The sequence below is a fragment of the Lepidochelys olivacea genome (genome assembly GCF_965140295.1).
Source record: "Lepidochelys olivacea isolate rLepOli2 genome assembly, chromosome: 1".
Taxonomy (NCBI): Eukaryota; Metazoa; Chordata; order Testudines; family Cheloniidae; genus Lepidochelys; species Lepidochelys olivacea.
In genome coordinates, this window is record NC_140411.1 from 237,320,137 (window position 1) to 237,341,351 (window position 21,215).

At 41.1% G+C, this 21,215-nt stretch overlaps 1 protein-coding gene across 4 annotated transcripts in view; it reads right to left on the reverse strand.

Moving 5' to 3' along the window:
* Window positions 1–9,734: 9,734 nt before the first annotated feature.
* AEBP2 (AE binding protein 2) overlaps window positions 9,735–21,215 on the reverse strand; it is an 86,929-nt gene continuing 75,448 nt past the window's right edge. Inside the window, exons 7-9 of one of the 4 annotated variants that reach the window (XR_014709920.1) lie at window positions 15,819–15,910; window positions 13,642–13,755; window positions 9,735–11,752 (exon numbers count right to left, since the gene is read on the reverse strand). Coding sequence is in view for 2 of the 4 variants with exons in the window: in XM_084617356.1 (XP_084473482.1) it covers window positions 13,324–13,378; window positions 13,642–13,755 (169 nt within the window). In the remaining 2 variants the exon portion in view is untranslated. Of the gene's footprint in view, window positions 11,753–13,311; window positions 13,379–13,641; window positions 13,756–15,818; window positions 15,911–21,215 lie in introns of those variants that run through there. The other 3 variants (XM_084617356.1, XR_014709921.1, XM_084617357.1) reach the window with 3 other exon arrangements.

The following is a 21,215-nucleotide window of genomic DNA, read 5'->3' on the forward strand; positions in this document are numbered from 1 at the left end:
TGATTTCCTGAATTGAGGCCTTGGTGATGGTATATTCTCCCATTAAAATTTTGTTCACATTCAGCTACAACCCTGCTAGCCTCCTTTATACAGACACATCTCTGAGGGCATTCATTAATACAATTTTATTATAATGTTTTAAACATCCTCCTGCTGTTTTTTCCCCCCTTCCTTCTTATGAGCCAATTTTCTGCTGCTCATAGTTCTCTGAATCATCTCCTCTCTCAATAGAGTCCGGAGTGTAGCTGTTAGCCTAAAACCTGCACACCCACATTCTCAAATACCACCCTCAGACACCGCTCAATCCTGTGCAACAGCGGTGTAAGTTATCCCAGCTGAGGCTAAATTGACTTAGCCCTGGTCTACGCTGAGGGAAGGGGGGGGTGGATTTTGATCTAGGTTCCGCAACTTCAGCTACATGAATAACGTTGCTGAAGTCGACATACTTAGATCGACTCACCGTGGTGCCTTCACTGCGGTGAGTCGACTGCTGCCGCTCCCCCGTCGACTCTGCCTGCGCCTCTCACGGTGCTGAAGTACAGGAGTCAGCAGGAGGTCGATTTATCACATCTAGACTAGACATGATAAATCAATCCCTGCTGGATTGATCACTGCCCGCCGATCCGGCGGGTAGTGAAGACATACCCTTAGTCAACAGGCAGACTAGCAAGCAATCCAAGGAATTTTATTCTTTACCCTTAAACCTAAATTTCTTCACTTACCTGTAATTTCTGCTGTGATGTCAAACAGCCTTTGATCGCAACTCCCCTCTGCTAACGAGCTGTGCAATTGTGAAGCATTTCTGTTAAATCTGCTAAAGAAGCTTTTAGAAAGCTGAGTATTATATAATTAAGTGTTTGCACATAACACAAGTGTGCATGACTGAGCTATATTCTTCCTTTCTTATGTTTTAGTACCCTACTCCATGAGTAACCCCTCTGAATTCCATGATTGCTTTACAGAATAAGGTACTAAACATGAGTAAGCATGGCAGACAATGGCCCAGGTAGTAAGTAAAAGATACATCCCTACCCTGAAGATTTTAAAATTTAAACTGAGCACATGACAAGAACATTGGGAAAGATATCAGGCAAAAGGAGCAGTGGAAAGAATACAAAAAGGTTAATTAATTGGCTAGCATGGTAATACACATTGCATCAGTTCTGGGAGGCTAATAGTGTTGCCTATTAAGGTTGCCCAACAATTCTCATTATAAGACCCAGTTTTCCATTGCTTATAACTTTGCCAAACTTTAACTCTTGGAGCTGAAATTTTGCATGCAGAGTGTCTGCCTCAGGCTTATTTTTGAAAATTTCAGACAAAATGATTCACCATTTCAGAGAACTTGGCTAGGAAAAAATACATAGTTTTGCTCAGGTTAAAAAATTCTGTAGACCTTTTCTTCGAACAGTCCAGAGGCCCCATGCTTTGGAGAATGGATGAAACTTGCCTATAGGGTGGCCTCTGTAGCCTTTTGCCATCATTATGAAAAACTGCCTACATTTAGTTAAGTTATTGGCTAGTATTTGCTACAATAAGGATTTTCTCAATGGAACACTTCAAGACAGTAAGTACTATGTTTTGGGGATATAGCTCTTAAGTGGCAGACATTGCAAACATTGATAGTTGTTGTGAAAGTACCCAGGGCCCTTAAAAAGTAATCTGGTCAAAGTATTTGACAGGCTGATTTTTTCCCCTCCATGTTAGCTTCAATTCAGCTCATCCATTCTTTCTGAATATGGAAAAATTTAGAAATGTGAGTATGCTAGTTCAGGTGAAATTTTCCAAACTCCAATGAAAATACCGCCTTTGTTTTTCATACAGCAGTTTCATAAGGCTCAAGCAAAACACACATCTCCTTGCTTTTCCAAAACTACACTTCAGAATACATTCAAATTTAAGCAGAATAATTTATCAATGGATATCTTAAAAACAAACAATCCCCAAACACTGCTTGCCTCAAGCAAGTACCAGGTTAATGTCATTAACAGATAAAAGTGCATCTTTATGTGACTATAAAAGCCTATGTTATGTTTAGACATCTTTCCCTTCTGGAATGTTGTTTAAAATACCCCGTTTTCAGGGACCAAACTGTTTATTTTACTTGCAAAGCTGTGTGCATATGGGAGCCATTTGAAGAACAGATCTGTGAATGTTTACTTGAACAATTTTATAGCGAATGGTTGAAAGGGAAAGACTGTAGGTTCAACTATCTACCCTTTTAAAAGTAAACTATTCTGATATGGAGAAGGAAAAATCCTGTGTGTCACACATTTAGAAGAAAAAGAAGAGAAACATTTGTGGTTGTGTTCATGTCCATGTGTAAAACAATCAAGGTGTAATAGCAGTGGTAGAGCAGGAAATGACAAGTTCAGCTTGAAATCCTGGATAAAGCCTATTTTAACCTAACCAGAATCATAAGCTCTGGGGGCAGGCACTGTCTTTTGTTTTGTCTTTACACTGCCTAGCACAATGGAGTCCTGTGCATGGCTGAGGCTGCTACATACTACCACAAGACACCATCTCTCACATCTTGCAGTGAAAAGCAGCAAGGAATAAAGTCAATGCTTGAGATTCTGATCTTAATTATACCAGTACGGAATCCTGAATAACTCCATTGTTTTCAAATGGACTTAGTCCAAATTTATATAGTTTTGTAACTGAAATCAGAATCTCACCCACTGACTATTACTTTGTGAACAGCAAAATTACACGGCCATACATAGTGCAATTGGGACAGAGTCTCATCTTGGTTACACCAGTAATTCATTTCATGATAACTATTTATATGACAAAGTAAACATTAAGAAAGTACGGGTGTGTTTTTATCTGTCTTTTAATGCAACGCAGTATATGGAAACTGAGCACTATATGGACTGCCAGTTCTCAGCATGGACAAGTTTAGGAACACAATTTCCATTGGCTCAGCTTCCTAGTAGCCATTCTCCCTCATTCCCAGAAAAGTGCTGTTCACCACTCCTTATTCCAAATCTCTACCATCCACCTGAAGCTTAGGCCAAGATATTCTAAAGTGCCTAGAAGATTTTGAATGCTTCAAAATTTGGGTGCCCAACCTGACACTTAAAAAGGCCTAATTTTCAGAGAACAGGGTTTTCAGTACTCTTTAAAAATAGGGGTCCTTTAAAGTGCATTGTGCATGTAAAAGTGCCCCCAAATCAGTCATTCTTGAAAATCCTTGCCTTAGTCAACTACCCAAAGGTTAACAACCATAGTAAGCAACCTGCTCTGTTTTCTGCTCCACATCCTCAGAGTAACAGCAGCTAGAGAATTTGAACACAAAACAAATTCAGAGTAAGACCAAGGTCAGGTGTGTTACTCATACACTGAAGGACTGAAATTGCAGGCTCTTCTGAGGAAAGATGGGCAGTCATTAATATTTTTCCTCCTGCTGCAACTATAGCGCAGATTGCTAGCAGCCAAACCGTTACAGTCTTTAGAACTTCATGTAAATTAGTGATGAGATGCATCCCCAATAAGATGTTATGCTTATAATACTCATCTGTTACTGTATTTGGGTCAGCCATATCTCCCCAAAGCACGGCCTATTGCTACTGCCAAAGCCACCCAGCCTATACAAACCTTGGGCAACATTTTTAACTGCAATGGAAGAAAGGTTTTGGGCTTAAGGAAATGTCAGGTCATCACGTGAGGTCATCAGGTGAAATGACACCATAGATTTAGTCACTGATAAGGCCATCCAGCTCAGCAACATTTATTGAAGCTTCATTTTTGTTGAATCAGACAATGAATGCTCTTGTATTCTGATGGCACTGACATATTTTGCCCTAACTTGGCAATACTTAGCACATAATATAAATAAGTTTCTCCACCGTTAACATTATCCACAAATCCGTTCTCAAAAGGGAAGGTAGAAACATTTCAGAGATGGAACCTCAGCGGATACATATGAGTGCTGACATTTAGCACACAAAATTAAAACTGATGCGTTGTGTTACCTGACCCACCCAGCAGGAGAGCAAGGGAGCACAGAGGTTTTCCCAAGCTTTAGGGTTATTTTTTTTGTTTTTCTCCTAAGGCACAATACTTCTGGAGAGATTTATTCCTCTGTGGACAAAACTTCCAAAAACAGACCTTGGATTCAACCAAGTTAGCCAATGAACCTTACAAACAATAGCAAAGAGAGTGAGTGTGCGCGCACACACACACACGAGCTCTACATCTACACTAAGTTTTAAAACCTGTGGCCACGAGTCTCAGCGCTAAAGCGCTCAAAGCAGCTGTGTAGATGTTTGGGCTCAAGCTGGAGTTCCAGCTCTGAAGCCCTGCGGGAGGGGAAGTTTCAGAGCCTGCGCTCCAACCTTTGCAACATATGCACTGTTGTTTTTAGTGCTGTACTGTGAACCTGAGTCTGTAGACCTGGGATCCGAGACTTGCTACCATGGGTTTTAAAATGCAGGGTAGACACACTTCAGTGTGCCTAGCCATCAAAAGGAAGAGCAGACACCATCATCTATCCCTCTTCTGCTCTCGGCCCCTCCAACTTCAACTATCAACAATAGCAGAATTGCCTCAAGACCCACAAGCCAACTGCCAAAATATTACTCCACTTGCAATAGATTGCGAAGATGTTCAACATATGATCAACACAAGTTCTGCTGGGCTTACCAGACTTGAAATCCTGGATAAGTCTGTGGGGTCCAGATATACATTTAGTAAGGTCAGATTTACGCAGAGGCACTTGTCTACAGCCCCAGCTCCTATTCAATGTGATCAATTTCATCTTTCACTTATTTTAAAGTTTCTAACCCTAACAGTTGAAAGAAGAGCTTGAAAATATGATCCAAGTGTCTGCAAGAATCCGCAGGCTGCCTCCAGCAGAGGGAAAAGTAGCCGTCACTAGAGCCAGGAGGGAAGGTGGCCACTACAACAGACCTGGCCCTTGCAGAGCTAGATGGGAGGCTGTGGCTGGTTTGGGGATTTAGATTCCCTGCTGGGCTCTGCAGAATTTGCTCCTCCTTAGGGCTCGGATGTAACCTGAGGACTCTAGTCCTTCCTTCTGGCTTTTTGGCTTCACGAGTCAGATTGTTCCACTCACAGCACCAAAATTAAACAGGATTCTATAGATTGTGCAGATCTTCAATTCTCCTATTTTTGGAAGGGCCAATGAGGAAAGAAGATACTTTCAAATCTGGGGGAGAGGAAGGTTTTGTTTGTGCTCTCTTTGTTGTTCCCTCTCTGGATGGAGAGAAAGACCAGGCAGGTAAAACATCTCCTGAAAACATACCTGAAATGAGCTAAGATTACAAAAATTGTAAGTAAGGGCAAGGAAATGCATTAGATTATCTCGTTTTAGCTTGTGATTTTTCCCTATGCCAAGAGGGAGTTTTATTCCTGTTTTTTGTAATTTTGAAGCTGAGCCTAGAGGGGAATCCTCTGTTTTAAATCTTTTTATTACCGTGTAAATTTACCTTCCATCCTGATTTTTGCAGATATGATTTTTACTTTTTCTTTAAATACAGTTCTCCTTTAAGAACCTGATTGATTTTCAGTGTCCTAGAGACAAAGGGTCTGGTCAGTACTCATATTATTCTCAAGCCTCCCCAGGAAAGGGGGTGAAGGAGTTTGGGGGAATATTTTGAAGAAAGAGGGACTCCAAGTGACCCTTTTCCTGAATTTTTGTGTAAATCACTTGGTTTACAGTGTGTACCATCAGTACCATCCAAGGACAAGGAAAGGAATTGTACCTTGGGGAAGTTTTAACCTAATCTAGTTAGGTAAAATCTAGTTAATCTGGTAGAATAAGATTAGGGGGTCTTTCATGCAGGTCCCCACATCTGTATCCGAGTTCAGAGTGGGGAGAGATCCCTGACAGGGGCAGTTTGACCATTTGATAGCCCCCTATGCCTATGGAGAAGTTTCTTCTAATCCTCTTAGACTACATCTACTCAGCAACCTTGGTCATAAGCCTTGGGTTAGTGGGACTCGAGTCAGCTGACCACTATCAGGGAACCCTGGCCTTGAGCATCTATACTGCATTTTAATGTTAGATTAGGGATTTTCTGACCCACGCTTGAACCTGGGGCGCTGGTGTCCATACTGCAATGAACAGTCCTGAGTTAAAGTAACCTATCCCAGAGTGGCTATCAGCCTCTCTACCACCTGTGTCGATACCCTAGCCCAATTCTATTGATGGGACTCAGGTGCCCATAAGGAACACATGAGTACATAAACTGCAAAATAAGCTCCTTTGGTAGCGCTCTCAGGAGTATGACTGCAGTTGAGGCAGCTTTATACACTGAACTACCATCAATCTGAGAACTGGGCTCTCCACCTCTAGACTGAGTCACGTTGGCAGGAAAATGCCCACATGCCCCTGTTCTGAGGATAATCAGGACATCAGTCTCCAGGACTGTCAAACTATTAAAATGAAACTTTGCAATTCTTCATTTTTAAAATGGGATGTTCAATGAAGGTGTTTTGTTTTTTTAAATTTATTTCTGTCTGTTTTGAAGTTTGACATGAAACGTAGGTTTCAGAGGAACCCCCGTACAAGCCTGGCTGCTGCCAGCTGCAGAGCGGTGAAGTGCACACCCATGGCGCAGAACGCAGTGTGCTCCAGCAGTCCCCAGGGAAACCTTATCCCTGCCCTCACCGCACCCCAAGAAACAGGGATGAGGGATCCTTAGGAGGCTGTGGGAAGGTCTGGGGTTGGCTCCCACTCACCAACCTCACAGTGCACACTGCCTTTGCAACCCTGCACACATAGCACCACGGACAGCAGAGAGGCCCAGGCGCTAAGAACAGAAAGCAGAGCTGGACCAAGCAGCTGCCCTGCAGGTAGGGGAAGTGACAAAGTTCCTGGGTCAGCACAGCCAGAGGAGGGATGACCTGCCAACATCCTGGCAGCTGGGAGCTGCCTCCCACCTGCACACAAAGCCCCAAGGACAGGGGCCGGTGGGGGCGGGGGGGGAAGGAGGGTCACCCGCCAGGAGCAAAGGACAGAGAGCAGAGTGGGACCAAGCAGCTGTCCTGCAGGTAGGGGAAGTTGTGGAATTCCTGGCTCAGCACAGCCAGGGGAGGGATGACCCCCACCATCCTGGCAGCAGCAAGGAGGAGCCAGAGTCGCCGCTGCAGGAGGCTGCGGGGAGGTTTTGGGGCTGGCTACCACTTGCCACCCTAACAGTGTATGCTGCCCGGGCACCCCTGCACATGTAGCCCCAGGAACGGCTGGGATGTTGGGGGGTCATCTTTCAATCAGCTGCTTAGTCCCCATTCCGCTCTCTGGCCCTTGCATCAAAATCTGGCTGTGGTCATAGGACCAGAAAATAGCTCTCTCTGCAAAAAGCTTCTTCTAATCAGTCTCCACTGAAAACCCTGAAGGCTCTCTGATAGCGTGCTTGTAGACAATGGGCTAACACTGACCTGAGCTGCTGCCATTTGCAAAGGGAGGTGTGGCTTCTGTTTGCAATAAAGTGCAATAGACTGCACCAGCGGTTCTTAACCAGGGGGCTGCAATCTCTAAATCCATGTGCTCTGCAAAGCAAGGCTGGCATTAGATTGCCTGGCTCCCCCCCATCCCCACCGAGTGGCTGAAGCCAGGAGCCCTGAGCCTCCCAGTATCTGAAGCCTTTCCCCCGCTTCCCTGCTGGGCCCTGGAGGTTTTATAGCATGTTGGGAGAGGGGAGGGGTGTCTCAGAAAGAAAAAGGTTGAGAACCCTTGTACTGCACCATATTGTTGGCATAAAAAGGACTAAGAAGTTGCCCCAAGGAACTCTGGGATACACCCAGAAGTCTTCCAGGACCTAGTTCAAGCTGTGGCAGAATGCACACAGGAAAGCAATAGGGCTCAGACCTTAGGTCCCAGCTTAACATGGGCTCAGACCCTCCAGCCCTGCAGGGTCCTGGGGCCCTAGGTTAACACACTTGGTGTGTGGACGCAACCTGGGTTAGGCCCAGGCTTACACTGCATGGTAGACATACCCTTAGTGAGAGGCTGTTTTATGCCCTGAAGCTTAATCATTTCCAAACTTTTTAAAAAAACATGTAACTGGGTCAACAAACTGCCTACTGTCTGTGCTGGGGCTGGCAGGGAAAGGTGCCTCTCCCCAACCGCCGCAGGTCCCTTCTACGGGGGAGGCATCTCTCCCCACTGCAGCCATGAAGCTGGCCACAGGGCTTAATAGGCAGCTGTGCAGCTTAGAAGGAATTTAGGGTCCCGCCCAGTGCTAAAATCTATATAAGGCGGGGAGTGACATCATCTGTGGTTCTTCACTCCCCACACAAGACTACCCCTGGAAACACCTGAGGAACAAAGACTGAACTGAGGGAAGGGCTGGACCCACACCAAAGCCATTTCTAACCTGTGTATGAAACACCTGGGGATTCCAAGCAGTAAAGCAAGTGCAGCTTGCTCATGGATCTGCAGCCTGCTTGTATCCTTTCTCAGAGTGAGATTCTGCTAATTCATATCCAATCTATTTAGTATATTAAGCTTAGTTTGTGTTTATTTGATTAGTAATCTGCTTTGATCTGTTTGCTATCACTTACGCTCACTTAAAATCTCTTTTGTTTCCATCTAAACCAGTGAGCTTTGACTGGAGTGCTTGAGGAAAATCTCTGCTTGGTTACCACAAGTGCGCATTGTCCTCTTCAGAATGAGGGTGAGGTGGACCGGGTATCAAACCCATATACTGGCCAGATTTGACCAAGGCAGGACAGTGCTGTACTGCTCTGGAATCCTAGGCTGGGAAGCTGGTGGTCAGAGAGCCTGGGTGTGCCCCTATCTGTGTGAATGCTGGTGAAAGTGCGGGCTGGAGGCCTTTGCAACTTGTCACAGCAGTACAGTGTGAAAGGGAGCCCAGGCTGGTGGGTCAGAGGGCTCAGAAGTACCCCAATTCCAGGTGGTACCCCTGGGTGAACCCGTCAGTCATATACTGTAGAAAAGCAGCAAACCTTCACACATACAAAATGAGAAAATGCATTCTCTGACTGAACTACTTGGGTGGCTTCTCCCTTATGAAAAACATCCTATAAACAGAAACAGAAAAACATGCGTAAAAGTTATATATCTGGGTAATACCAAGAAAAAAGAAAACAGCCTGAATTAGTCCAAACTGGAGAATTAATGTTCTTCTTCAAAAATACTAAGTAACATTCAAGTAGTCACTCAGACAGATGCGTGGAAATACTGTTGCATGTGCCTGGTATACCTCTATCAAAGTTGGTATTTGTTTGGAGCAACAAATCATTGGCACTTAATTCTTGCATCTGAAGCACACACAGACACAAAAGAATTAGATATATTTAGAAAGTGGATATGTGTAAGCATAAATCATTTCAGAAACTTTCTTCAAGCTAAAACAAAGCAAAAAAAATGCACTTACCTTTTTGTTACCAGTGCAAACTCAGATTTAATTCTGTCTGTCCCCCTGCATTTTGGTTTTAAATGGACTCTTCCACCCTCGTGCCCCTCTGCCCCACCCCAAGCAACTCCTGCATCATTAGGATATCACAGAATGCTTTTCTCAAATGCAAGAACAGACAATCACCGGTTGATTATTAATGGTTTACAGGTATAGTACAGGATTTATATCCAACAACTCTTAAGTGTGCATTCCATCATTTACAGAGAAACTAAAAAGATATTTAATTTATATCTTCAGCTCTTTTAAAACCTTCATTAAATGGTTACAATTTGGAAGCTAACATGTGGTTATTTGCTTTGTTTTATTAGAAAAAATACTCAGGCAAGGTCTACAATCATCTGTCAATTATAGATGACTTACAAGGAACTCATGAAGCAATAAAATTAAAAAAATACAAATACAAACTATATCTGAAACACTTCTATTTGGCAATTTTATAACAAATTTTAAAAAAGAACCAAAAAAAGAGATTGTGGATTACTTTATAGGTACAGAATAAGCAGTAGATGAAGTGCTCAAGCAAAAAAATTAAACAAAACACTGTACTTTTTTTAAAAATAAAGTCAGGTTGCTACAAATCTTATGAATAATACCCTTATTTATTAACCAACCATTCCAGAACATCTTATATTAGTGGTGCTTTTAATCTGCACTTCATTTTGTTTGATAAGATTTTTCATGTATATAAGTAACATATTTAACCCGTTGGAGCCAAGCAAGTCTCTTGTGTCAGTACCAATGCAGAATGCATTCGTATTATATTAGGAAACACTTAACCCTGCAGCCAAAGGATTAATTCTAAGTTTTATTCTATTTAATAAAATTTTAGTGTAAAAACTGCTGGTTTTTCGTTTCACTGTAGTAACGTGAAAATTCCTCCCCAATAAGGAAGACTAATTCTGCAGTTTGACTGCACATATATTTTACATTAGTTCCTTCCAACAGCAAGGAAATGACTGATTTCACGTTCACTATCAGAAAGGAGTGCCATTATGGGTTCTGTTCATCCTTCAAAGATTTCTGGGAAGGATGTTCAATGTATTTTTGTTCTTACAACAGATATTAACAGTAGTACATAGTCCCTTAGGTATGCAAACGACTTTTGTTGTTGTTAGGAAGGTGCTTTTTTAAACATTTCTTCTGGCAGCACTAGTGAATTACAATATCCTTCCATATTTTCTAACATAATATATACATTTTAACTTTCATGCCTCTAGAAAAACATCTACAGTACATTTCATAATATAAAAATATATTACAAATCTGCTGAATTATTTACAAGCAATGTCCTATTATCTATATGCAACATTTTTGTCTCCATACAAGACTAACAAGTTACACACATTTCTATTTCTGTAAGTTAAAAAAATCCATGATTTCTTGCTTATTAAGCAAGAAAGTGATTTTATTTTCCTTTTCAAAGCCAACTTTGGTGCATAAAGGTTGAATTTCTAGATGTTTTAAAAAAATATCATTTTCTTTACATCTAGAAAAGATTAGGCCAAATAAAAAAAACATATACTGTACAAGTGACAGTGTCTTAAAAGGTCAAAAAATTAAAATCAAACACCAATTTCACTAACTGCTAAAGTAGAGGTTTTTCAAAAACCGTTCAGTAATAAAGATTACATAAAAGTAGACCTCATTAACATACAGTACTAGTCCTGAAAAAGGGTCAGACATACTGCAACACTCTTAACAACACCTTTCAGTCTTACTTGGATATATGAATTTATAGCTGATTGGGAAAAACAAGCATTCCATTAACATTTGTTTAAACATCATTTAATGTCTCTTATTAGTTTTTGTGAAAGGACGCACAAGTGTACAAATGACGATTGATCACGATCCACCATACTCAGAAGGTAATAGGATAAAGCCTTGGTAGTTTGTTCATTGTCTGGTGAGTGTTAAACTCTTAGCAGCTTGTTAAGAGTTCTCCCGGGAACTGTGTAAGTTGTGATGGTTAGTTACTTCCTCTTTTCATCAAACTACTGTATATACTAACAAAAGAAAAGCAGCTTAAAGAAGCAAGCATGCAAAGCCTTTTAGTTGTTCCACTAAGTTGCCAGAAGAGTGTTTGCTCAGTCTCCCACTGTACCATTCCATGACAATGTGGATATACAGTAATATATTAATATATTCCACAGAAGCATCTACTTCATTCACAGAATGTTTACACTAAGCATAAATATTATCTAAGGATTTGAAAAAAAGAAGGGGGGTGGGTTGGGGGGCCTTGACTAATGTGCAACTTTATTTCTAATTCCATTGTCAGTGACTAAGACTGCAGGTGTCCCCAATTGCTTGGTTTTTACCTCTTCAACCTCTTCTGTGGCATTGTTCTGCAAAAGAAGATGATACATTTATGGTTCGAGGTCATCTCAACAGCTGATTCAATATAGCTGTGTATGGAGTATTTTGGAATCATGATTATACACAATTTATTTTCATAAAATTTTATTCAAACAAATGTCATTTTAGAAAAACCCCATACTAGGATCCATTATTTCAGCCTTTGTACTGTGACTAGTATCCCCTCAATAATTCTTCCCCCATGCAAGTTTTAGGCTCCAGTTTCAGTTCTTTGATCAAACAATACTGTGAGGTTTCCAAAAGAGCAATATTTATCAGTACACAATTCCAAGAGTTAAAATTCTAGATTACTTCCTGGGGGGGTATTTTAGTAGTTTTACTGGGGTATCTCTTAGCCCAAAAAACATTAGAGTTTCATTTGAAAGGATCATCATAACCATTTTCATGAGAACTTCTAGAAAGTTGGCAAAAAATAAATTAATAAACAAATTGATCTATATGACATCAGTTAAATTCCATTTGGGCCATAAAATTACACGTAACTAATACCTAAAGCAGGGAATAAAAACAGTTTGTGTTAAACATTTTAAAACAAGATACAGTCTAATTTTTCTCATAACACTTATGAATTATTAGTTCACATCAGTCATTCATATTCAAGTAAGTATTTAAAATACTTACTTTTAGAGAGACCGAACATATAGTAAAATTAATTCTCTCCATACTCAAAATCCATTAATTTGATTAGTGAAGTAAATTGACTATGAAGGTGAACTGAAAGGCTCAATACACATCCAGACCTCAGCTGAGTGTTCTGTGTATTGCTTTAGACGTTAGTGATGTCAAGAAACACAAGAACACTGAACTTTGAACATGGCAGGTAAATGGAAAACAACCAGATTTTCAATTTAAGTTTTTATAATTAATCCTACACATGTATCATCCTGTTATTGATTTGGGATCTTAACTGGTTTAAAAAGAAATAAAAGCATTTCAGATTACCTTTAAAATATTTTTTACACAAGATACAATTGTGGGCATCTATAGGATTAAGTATAGCACGCTAACACAAAGGAATAACAAGAAAATATTAGAAATGTGATGATTAGAAGCCAATCTGAAGTCCTAAAAACACGTGTGTACTGCTCAAAGACATGTACTATCCCTCACCCCACCCCAAAGGCTAAAGAATCTTGTATTAAAAAAATAGTACTTGTATACAAGTACAGGTTTCTAAGGCTATGTCTACACTACCGCGGTAAGTCGACCTATGCTACGTAGCTGGAGTCGACATACCTTAGGTTGAGTTACCGCGGGGTCCACACTGCAGGGGTCGACGGGAGAAACTCTCCCGTCAACTTACCTTACTTTTCTTGTCGGGGTTAGAGTACAGGGGTCAACTGGAGAGCAATCTGCTGTCAATTTGGCGGGTCCTCACTAGACCTGCTAAATTGACCACCGGTGGATCGATCTCAGAGCGTCGATCCGGCTGTAGTGTAGACATAGCCAAAGTAATACTGCATGTATTACAGCTGAATGTAAAATATGAAAAGATAAATTTGGACTTTAAAAAAATTGGTATACAAACCAGGATGTGATCTTAACAGAAGTGATCTTTCAGGATTCCACTGTATGTACCTCCTTTACTAGAATTTCTGTACACCAAGCACAAAAAAGTAAAATACACTTGGTAAATACATACATTCCCTGTTTCTCAGTTACTAGAGTTCAGTTCAAGAAGTTAAGCAATTCTGAAAAGACTTAAAACCTCAGAACTTAACCCCTGTACACTGGCAGGATTGAAGTCCCCTGCACTGGTGCATCATGCATTAGCAATCTTGGCTTCTGGCATCAAAAAGTTAAGCGAGGCTTAAGACTTTATTTCAATAATGTAAGAGGTTTAAAATTAGGAAGTTACCTGTATATGTTTGGGTCCAGAAGCAAGGCAGTATCTTTTGGTAGTTTTGATAAATGAACTACTTTAGTTTTTAATTGATGTCGTTCACTTTCATTTACCCACACATCAGGCAGACTATGAATAAATAAAATAAAAATTTTCAAAAAAGATCAATCCTTTTTCCTCACCACAAAAGTATGTGGCAAATTTGCACTTATGAAGTATTTTAATATAATCCTCAAATTCCAAGCACTAAAATAGCATCCCCACTGGGGTGGGAAAAGGACAGCAGAATTTTCATACATTCCTTACCTTTACAATGCAAAAGAGACGCTAAGAATGGCTGAAGTTATAGTTCCTTAGAAATACTGGATGAAAAAATAAAATAATGTCCTTGTATCTTGAATTTCAGAATTTTGGCATTTTAAATGTAAAACAAAGAAAAGCACACAGTGACTTCTAACAAAAAAGAATAAATTCAACTTAATCTCAAAACTAAAACAAAAATAGTATGTTTGATTTTTCAAGTATTAGGTAATGGTAATTTAGAATACTAAATGCCCTGAGCTTCACCCTGGACCAATGAACTTACTGGTTATCTGCTTAATTTTCATAAAACTAAAGCTTACTTCACGTGTTCATCAAAATATGATTTCCTGAGTCAAAATAATGAAGTAAAATGTATTAATTCTCTTTTTTTTTTTATATACAGACAGCTGATTTCAAGCATGTTCAGTATCTCGTATTTCAACTGTTCTTAGGGTGAGATACAGTAGAACCTGGTTACTACATAAATTTGGAGGTAGTCCCAGTGCTGCGTATAGTGAGGCTCCTGGGTAAGGGCTGGGGACAAACGAAACACACTGGCCCAGTTCTTAGTACTCAACAATGCTCTGAAACAAAACTAGTCCACTTAAAACTGGCTTTTTCTTTTGCTGCTTAGGAAGCTGTGAGTGCTAAGGTTTGTGACATGCACGGTATATGGAAGAATGTTGCATGGCCATATATGCATGCATTTTACAGAGAACATTGGTGAAATGTAAAAAGAAGTGTCTATAAAATGTATTTTACAAATAAGTAATAACTGTTCCTAAGGGAGCCTGTGGCACAGAAAATACTGAAAAGAAATCAATGGATTGATCTACGTCAGATGTTTGGAATGGAAATTAAATTAAAAACAAGAAATTACCAACTGATGCTGAAAAGGAAACAGAAGTAAATAAAAAACTTCATACAAGAGATATCTGGAACGTAGAACAAATGGCCAAAGATAGCAACTTATGAAAAGTAGTCCTTTTGTAAGCTTAAGAGGCAATCTGAAACACTTAAGATGGAGAAAATACAGTAGAACAGATTCTTTTTCTGACCCCCAAAATCAACTATAGTTTTTATTCCCTGTGTTTATTAGGGAAGACATGCCATCTGGCGCTCTGTCCTGACTCTTACCTACACCAGATAGTACAGAATGTTTATGGATTTACAACTAATACATTACGCCTACTCAAGTTAGCTACAAAGGTGTAGTCCAAGATTATTGTGTCAAAACATGCAAATTGACTGGCTTTCTTGGAAAAATAGGGTAACAGTTCACTTCTGTTGAAACAGCATTCCTTTAAATGGACCAGAATTTCCACTCTTTACATTTGCTTTAAATATGGGATTGTCTAACGTATCTGAGTAACTTCTCTTCTACACTCTATGACAGATTTTAAAATGTTGTTCATTTCTTTAAATTGAAATACTGAAATTTAGCATGACTCTTTAAAAGTAAAATATTGCACTGAACATTTAAATCATATTTCTGTTGATATTCGAATGATCATAGACCTGAAACTTTCAGGTATTAATTAATTAAGCAAATAACTTTTTATCTCCTGTATTGTAATAGGAATAAGTATGTGTTATAGTACTGTTATAAACACTCTCATAACTTATAATTCTATTACAAGATATTAAGTTCTATTTTTAATACATTCAGACTCAATCTTGCCCAATGAAACAGCAAGAATAGTACTTCTTAGTGGCAGCTGAAATATTTATATTACCCTTCCCATTCCTGGCTGAAAATTACTCAATCATCCTGCACTACTGTACAGTACAGCAGCAAATTTAAAAAAAATTAAAAAAAAAAAGGCCACAGGTAGTTACAACACCAAACCAAAATGCCAATGACTCCAGGAAAGAAAAAAATAACTTACCAGTAATCCTTGTTCTCTGAAGACAGTAATTATAATAGATCCACACCGTTGGGTTCATGCTCTTGCACACGAGCAGTTGGGACACTGAAAATCTGAGGGGTTAAAACCACCTCATCAGAACATGTGTTTGCCTACCTGCTTTAGAAGATCTATGATATTTAGATTACACCTGCTCATCAGTGGTATCTGCATCAATCTTCAGTTCTTATTTGATCAAAAGTATCACTGAATCTAAAAATACTCCTTTGCTCCAAGAGATGTTGGTTGAGTGAATGAATGCAGAGCTATTATATGCAATTACTGGAAATAATAATAAATGGAAATTCACTTATGATAGTGTCATGCTTGAAACCTGAAAATCCATGACTAATTTCAAATTATATAATGATTGCTACAAAACTAGAGCTTCTTTGATCGACAGTACCACAGGGATTTTATTTGAAAGTCTCCAAAGAAGGACGGCGCATGCCACCTTACCGATGCAGCCATTTAAATTTTCTGAATTTTAGCTCTGACGTATTCCAGATCCAGTCATATGCAAGAGCATGGATTCAAGAATGTGGACCTATTATAATTCTACTTACCTTGAGAAGAAAAAGTAGTAACTTCATTAAAAAAACTTGTGGAAAACCCAGGGATTGCGCAACACTGGCTAAACTACACTTCTAATGGGTCTCCTAATAATATTAGAACAAGGTGGAAATAAAAAGATTATTCCACTTTTCCATATAATTAGGATTATAATATTTGCATACAAAAGAACTTTTCTTATTTGAAAGAGAGAGCTCTCATCCATATTTATAGTAGAGTATTTTAGAAAAGTAAATCAATGATGTATGAAATATTTGATACTTAAAACTTTCTATTTGCCTTAAACCTATTTGAGGAGGGCTGAAACCATTGTCATATGAAATCTGGCAGAAGGAGAGATTACTTACCTTGTACAGTAACTGGAGTTCTTTGAGATGTGTCCTCAGCAGGATGTGTGCATGACTGTGCACTCTGGAATGGAGCTCTGTCATCAGCAGTGGCCACAGGTCCTTGCACGCTTGTTACCTAGATACCCTCGTGCCCCAGTACAAGGGCATATAGGAAGGGGTGAACCCGCTGCCACTCTAGTTCCTTCTCAACCATAGAAGTCCAACTAGAGACTCCAAAAGCAGAAGGGAAAGAGGGCATGGAGTGGAGCACCAATAGGTACTCACATCTTGAAGAGCTCCAGTTACTGTACAAGGTAAGTAACCTCTCCTTTTTCAAGTAGCGTCCTTATGGGTGCTCCATGCCACAAAGACTCCTGAGCAGTACCTCCATGAGGAGGTGCATTCATTACAGAATGTAGAACAGCATCAGCTCTGGAAGCAATCACAAGAGCGTAGTGCAGGGAGAACGTGTGTCTCAAAGACCAGGGTGCTGCTCTGCAGATGTCTGTGATCAGGGCTGGCTCCAGCTTTTTTGCCGCCCCAAGCGGCGAAGAAAAGAAAGAAAAACCCAATTGAGCCGCCACTGAATTGGAAGAGAGGGAATGAAGAACTCGCCGCCGAATTGCGGCCGAAGACCAGAATGTGCCACCCCAATAACGCAGGGAGTGCCACCCCTTTCTATTGGCCGCCCCAGGTACCTGCTTCCTTCACTGGTGCCTGGAGCTGGCCCTGTCTGTGATGCATATGTTTCTCAGCATGGCAACTGGTGGAGTCAGCCAGTTGGAAGGGGACAAAACCCTGAGGCTTTAAGATGGATCCTGCAATCCATTTGGGTAGTCTGAAGGGAAATCACCTGTACTTTGATGTGTTCTGCAACTGAAAAAAAAATCTGGGTGAAGTCCTAAAGGGCCTAGTGCTATCTAGATAAAAGGCAAGATCTCTTCTTACATCCAGTATATGAAGGCTCACGTCTTCTCTTGAAGAGTCAGGCTTGGGATAAAAGAACAGTAGGTGATTTTCTTGGCTGAAGTAGAATCCCGAGGAAACTTTAGGAAAGAAGCGAGGGCATGGATACAGTCACCTTGTTGTGACAGAACACCATGTACAGTGGGTCAGTTATCAAGGCCCCAACCTCCCCTGTCCTCCTGATCAAGGTGATGGGTATGAGGAATGAGGTGTTAACAGACAGATGGAAGAGAAAATAGTTCACCACAGGTTCAAATGGGGGTTTTCTCAGTGTGTTGAAGACTAAATTGGAGTTCCTGTGGTGGAGTTGGTTCTTTAATTGGAGAGAAGAAGTTTAAAGAGGTCTTTGAGAAACCTCATCATGGTTGGGTAGGTGAAGACTGAAAACCCCACAATGGAGGGAGGGAAGACTATTATATCAACTAGGTGAATTCAGGGATAATCCTGTGATTTTTAAACTGAATTAGTAATTGAGAGTGTCAGTCAGACAAGATGCAAGAGGAAGTATAGATCAGTGACTGTACCAAGTCCGGAAGTGTATCCTTTTATGTAGTTTTTTTTGCTATGTTTAGATGCTTGAGCAGTAGGGGAGTCAGGATTAAACATACAGCAGTATGTGAGCCCAAAGAACTATTAGGGCATCTCCCACTGCGTTCCACCTGTATCCTCGCCTCGAGCAGAATCATCTGCACTTCACATTGGATGGAGGGAAAGAGACAGGACCCTACTTCTCCTTGCCAGGGTTGGGTGTATCCCCTGCTAAAAGTTTTTCCAAGGTGAACCCCAAATGAAGGAGGCTCAAAAGGGGAACTCTGAATAGACACTTCTGAATCTGATAAGGAGTTACTGCCTGTGTCAACTGGAGGGGCAAATGGTGCCAGTTACCTGTGGTTGAATGAGTACAGAGTCCTGAAATGGGTCCTTTAATTGCATCAGTACCAGACCCTGTTAATATTAAGATATCAGATGGTATCCAATTGATACCACTGGAAATGCATCTATGTATCCACAATGAGCCATGAGGGATTAAAGGCAGTGATGGTACCGGGGGCAAGAGAACACTGAACATGGTAGTGGAGGTTAAGTAGGCTCCAACAAGAAAGATGGTACCAGTGGGGAGCATCTCACAGTACCCCTCAGCAACAATGGCTCAGGCTCCTCCAGAATCCAAAGGTCCTCAAGGGTCAAAAGACGAGACAGTACCAGGGCCTCTGGATAGGAAACATCAGGAGTACCAGAGACGTTACTGAAGTACAACTGGTGCCTCCTTCATGTCTGGCTGCTGGAGGTAGTACTGACAATGATTACGACTTGACTTGGGATCCTTATATCTCGGAGTCAGAGTTCAATGCTAATATAGGTGCCACTTTAGGCAGTTTACCAGATGGTTTCTCGGTACATGGCATGGCCTTTTTAGCCTGTGCTGTGGTCTTGGTGGGAGCCTCAGTAGTTCCCATAACTAGTCACAAGGTCCCTGAGACCCAGATTGAGGGTAACTTTTCTCTTTCCTTTCTCCCATTCTGGGGAAGAAAGCCCTCTCTTCTTCAATGGTTTAGATCAGCAGTTCTCAAACAGTGGGTAGTGACCCTGTTTTAATGGGGTTGCCAGGGCTGGCTTAGACTCGGATTGGGCATGGGGCCAAAGCCTGAGCCCCACCAGCTGGGGCTTCAGCCCGAGGGCTTCAGCCCTGGGCACTGGGGCTCAGATTACAGGCCCCCTGCCTGGGACTGAAGCCCTTGGGGTTCGACTTTGGCCCCCCTACCCAGAGAGCAGGGCTTGAGTGGACTCAGGCTTTGGTCCCCGCTCCTAGGGTTGTGAAGTAATTTTTGTTGACAGAAGAGGGTCACAGTGCAATGAAGTTTGAGAACTTCTGGCTTAGATGGTTTTGAAAGGCCTGCAGGGTCTTCGTTTACTGCCAGTAGAGACTATCACCAGAGCTCTCTAAGGATCTGATGTACAAGGGGGGTTACTTGAATCCCACAGGTCTCAGTGAGCACTCCACTGACAGGTGTCTGAACCTGTCCTTCCTCAATTTATTCGATCTGCTCTTAAATCCTGAGCAGATCTTAGATTGGGAGGGGATGCAAGATTCCGCAAGGCAATGGAGCAGCTTGAACTGTCTCTGTGGGGGAAAGACCCATGGCAGGTCTGGCCGGCTTTAAAGCCCAGGGTCTTGGGCGTAACGTAAATTCCAGGCCATGACCCAAAGACCTGAGAAAAAACAAAGGTCTGAATCAGGCAAAAAAGGGAAGGGGAAAACCCCCCTTTATAAAAGCACAAACTGTGCTAAACAAAAATAAAGAAATTTTAGCAACAGGATAGCAAACCAAGAGGTTAGCTAGCAGATGTCACGACACAGCCACAAGCAAATGAGAAGGAATTGGAGTGGCAGCAGGTCCATCCCTCCTGATATGACCTCATAGAAGAGCATGAGAACACCGTTGTGGACCCGCAGACACTGCTGATGAAAAATTTCCGATCCAGAGTGCACAGGAGCACATATCCTGACATGGAGGACACTACTTGAAGAACATTCAAAATCAAAAGAAAAAGCAATCAAACACACTGAGAAAGCTTCAAATGCAGTGTAGCAGTTTGCTCTTAGGGTATGTCTACACAGAAAAGAAAAACCTGCAGCTGACCCATGCCAGCCAACTCAGGCTCACAAGATTCAGGCTGTGGGGCTGTTTCGCTGCTGTGTAGACTTCTGGGCTCGGGCTGGAGCCCAAGCTCTACAACCCTGCAGGGTGGGAGGGTCCCAGAGCTCGGTCTCCAGCCCAAGTCCAGAAGTCTACACAGCAATGAAACAGCGCCGCAGCCCACATCAGCTGGCATAGACCAGTCACGGGTTTTTCTTTGCCCACCTTAGTGTCTTAGTTAAACAGGAGAATCCAAAATGGCAGCATTACACAATTTACAGTTGAAGCAACAAAATGTAATATTCCCATGGTAAATTTATTGCGACATTGCAGCATTTGCTTTACGTATTTTGTAGTCCTGCTGTGTATTACCAATTACAATACTATTATGTGTCCACTTTATGCAGTATGTTGCTATTTCACTTTCCTGACACACTTTCCTCACACCTGACATACTGAGAATCAGATAAACCACAGTGACAGAACAATCACCATTTCATTTATATCTATCTATGTCACAAAACAATCTGTAATTCTTAGGACTGTCAATTAGTCGCAGTTTACTCATGCGATTAACTCAAAAAAAATTAATCTCGATTAACTGCACTGTTAAACAATAGAATACTAATTGAAACGTATAAAATATAATATAAATATATTATAATTTACTGGAAGAAAAGGGCTTCAGTCCAGAAGTTGGCTAATGAAGGCACTTATATTGAGTCCTTATGTGAAGAGGAGGAGAAGTGTTTGTTAAGCCAGCTGAAGAAGTGCACAGACTTGATTATTACAAATCTACAACAGTGACTTCTGGATTCTACTCAACCTCTACGTAGCTTTTACAGATACCGGTCTTATAAAACACCGATAGT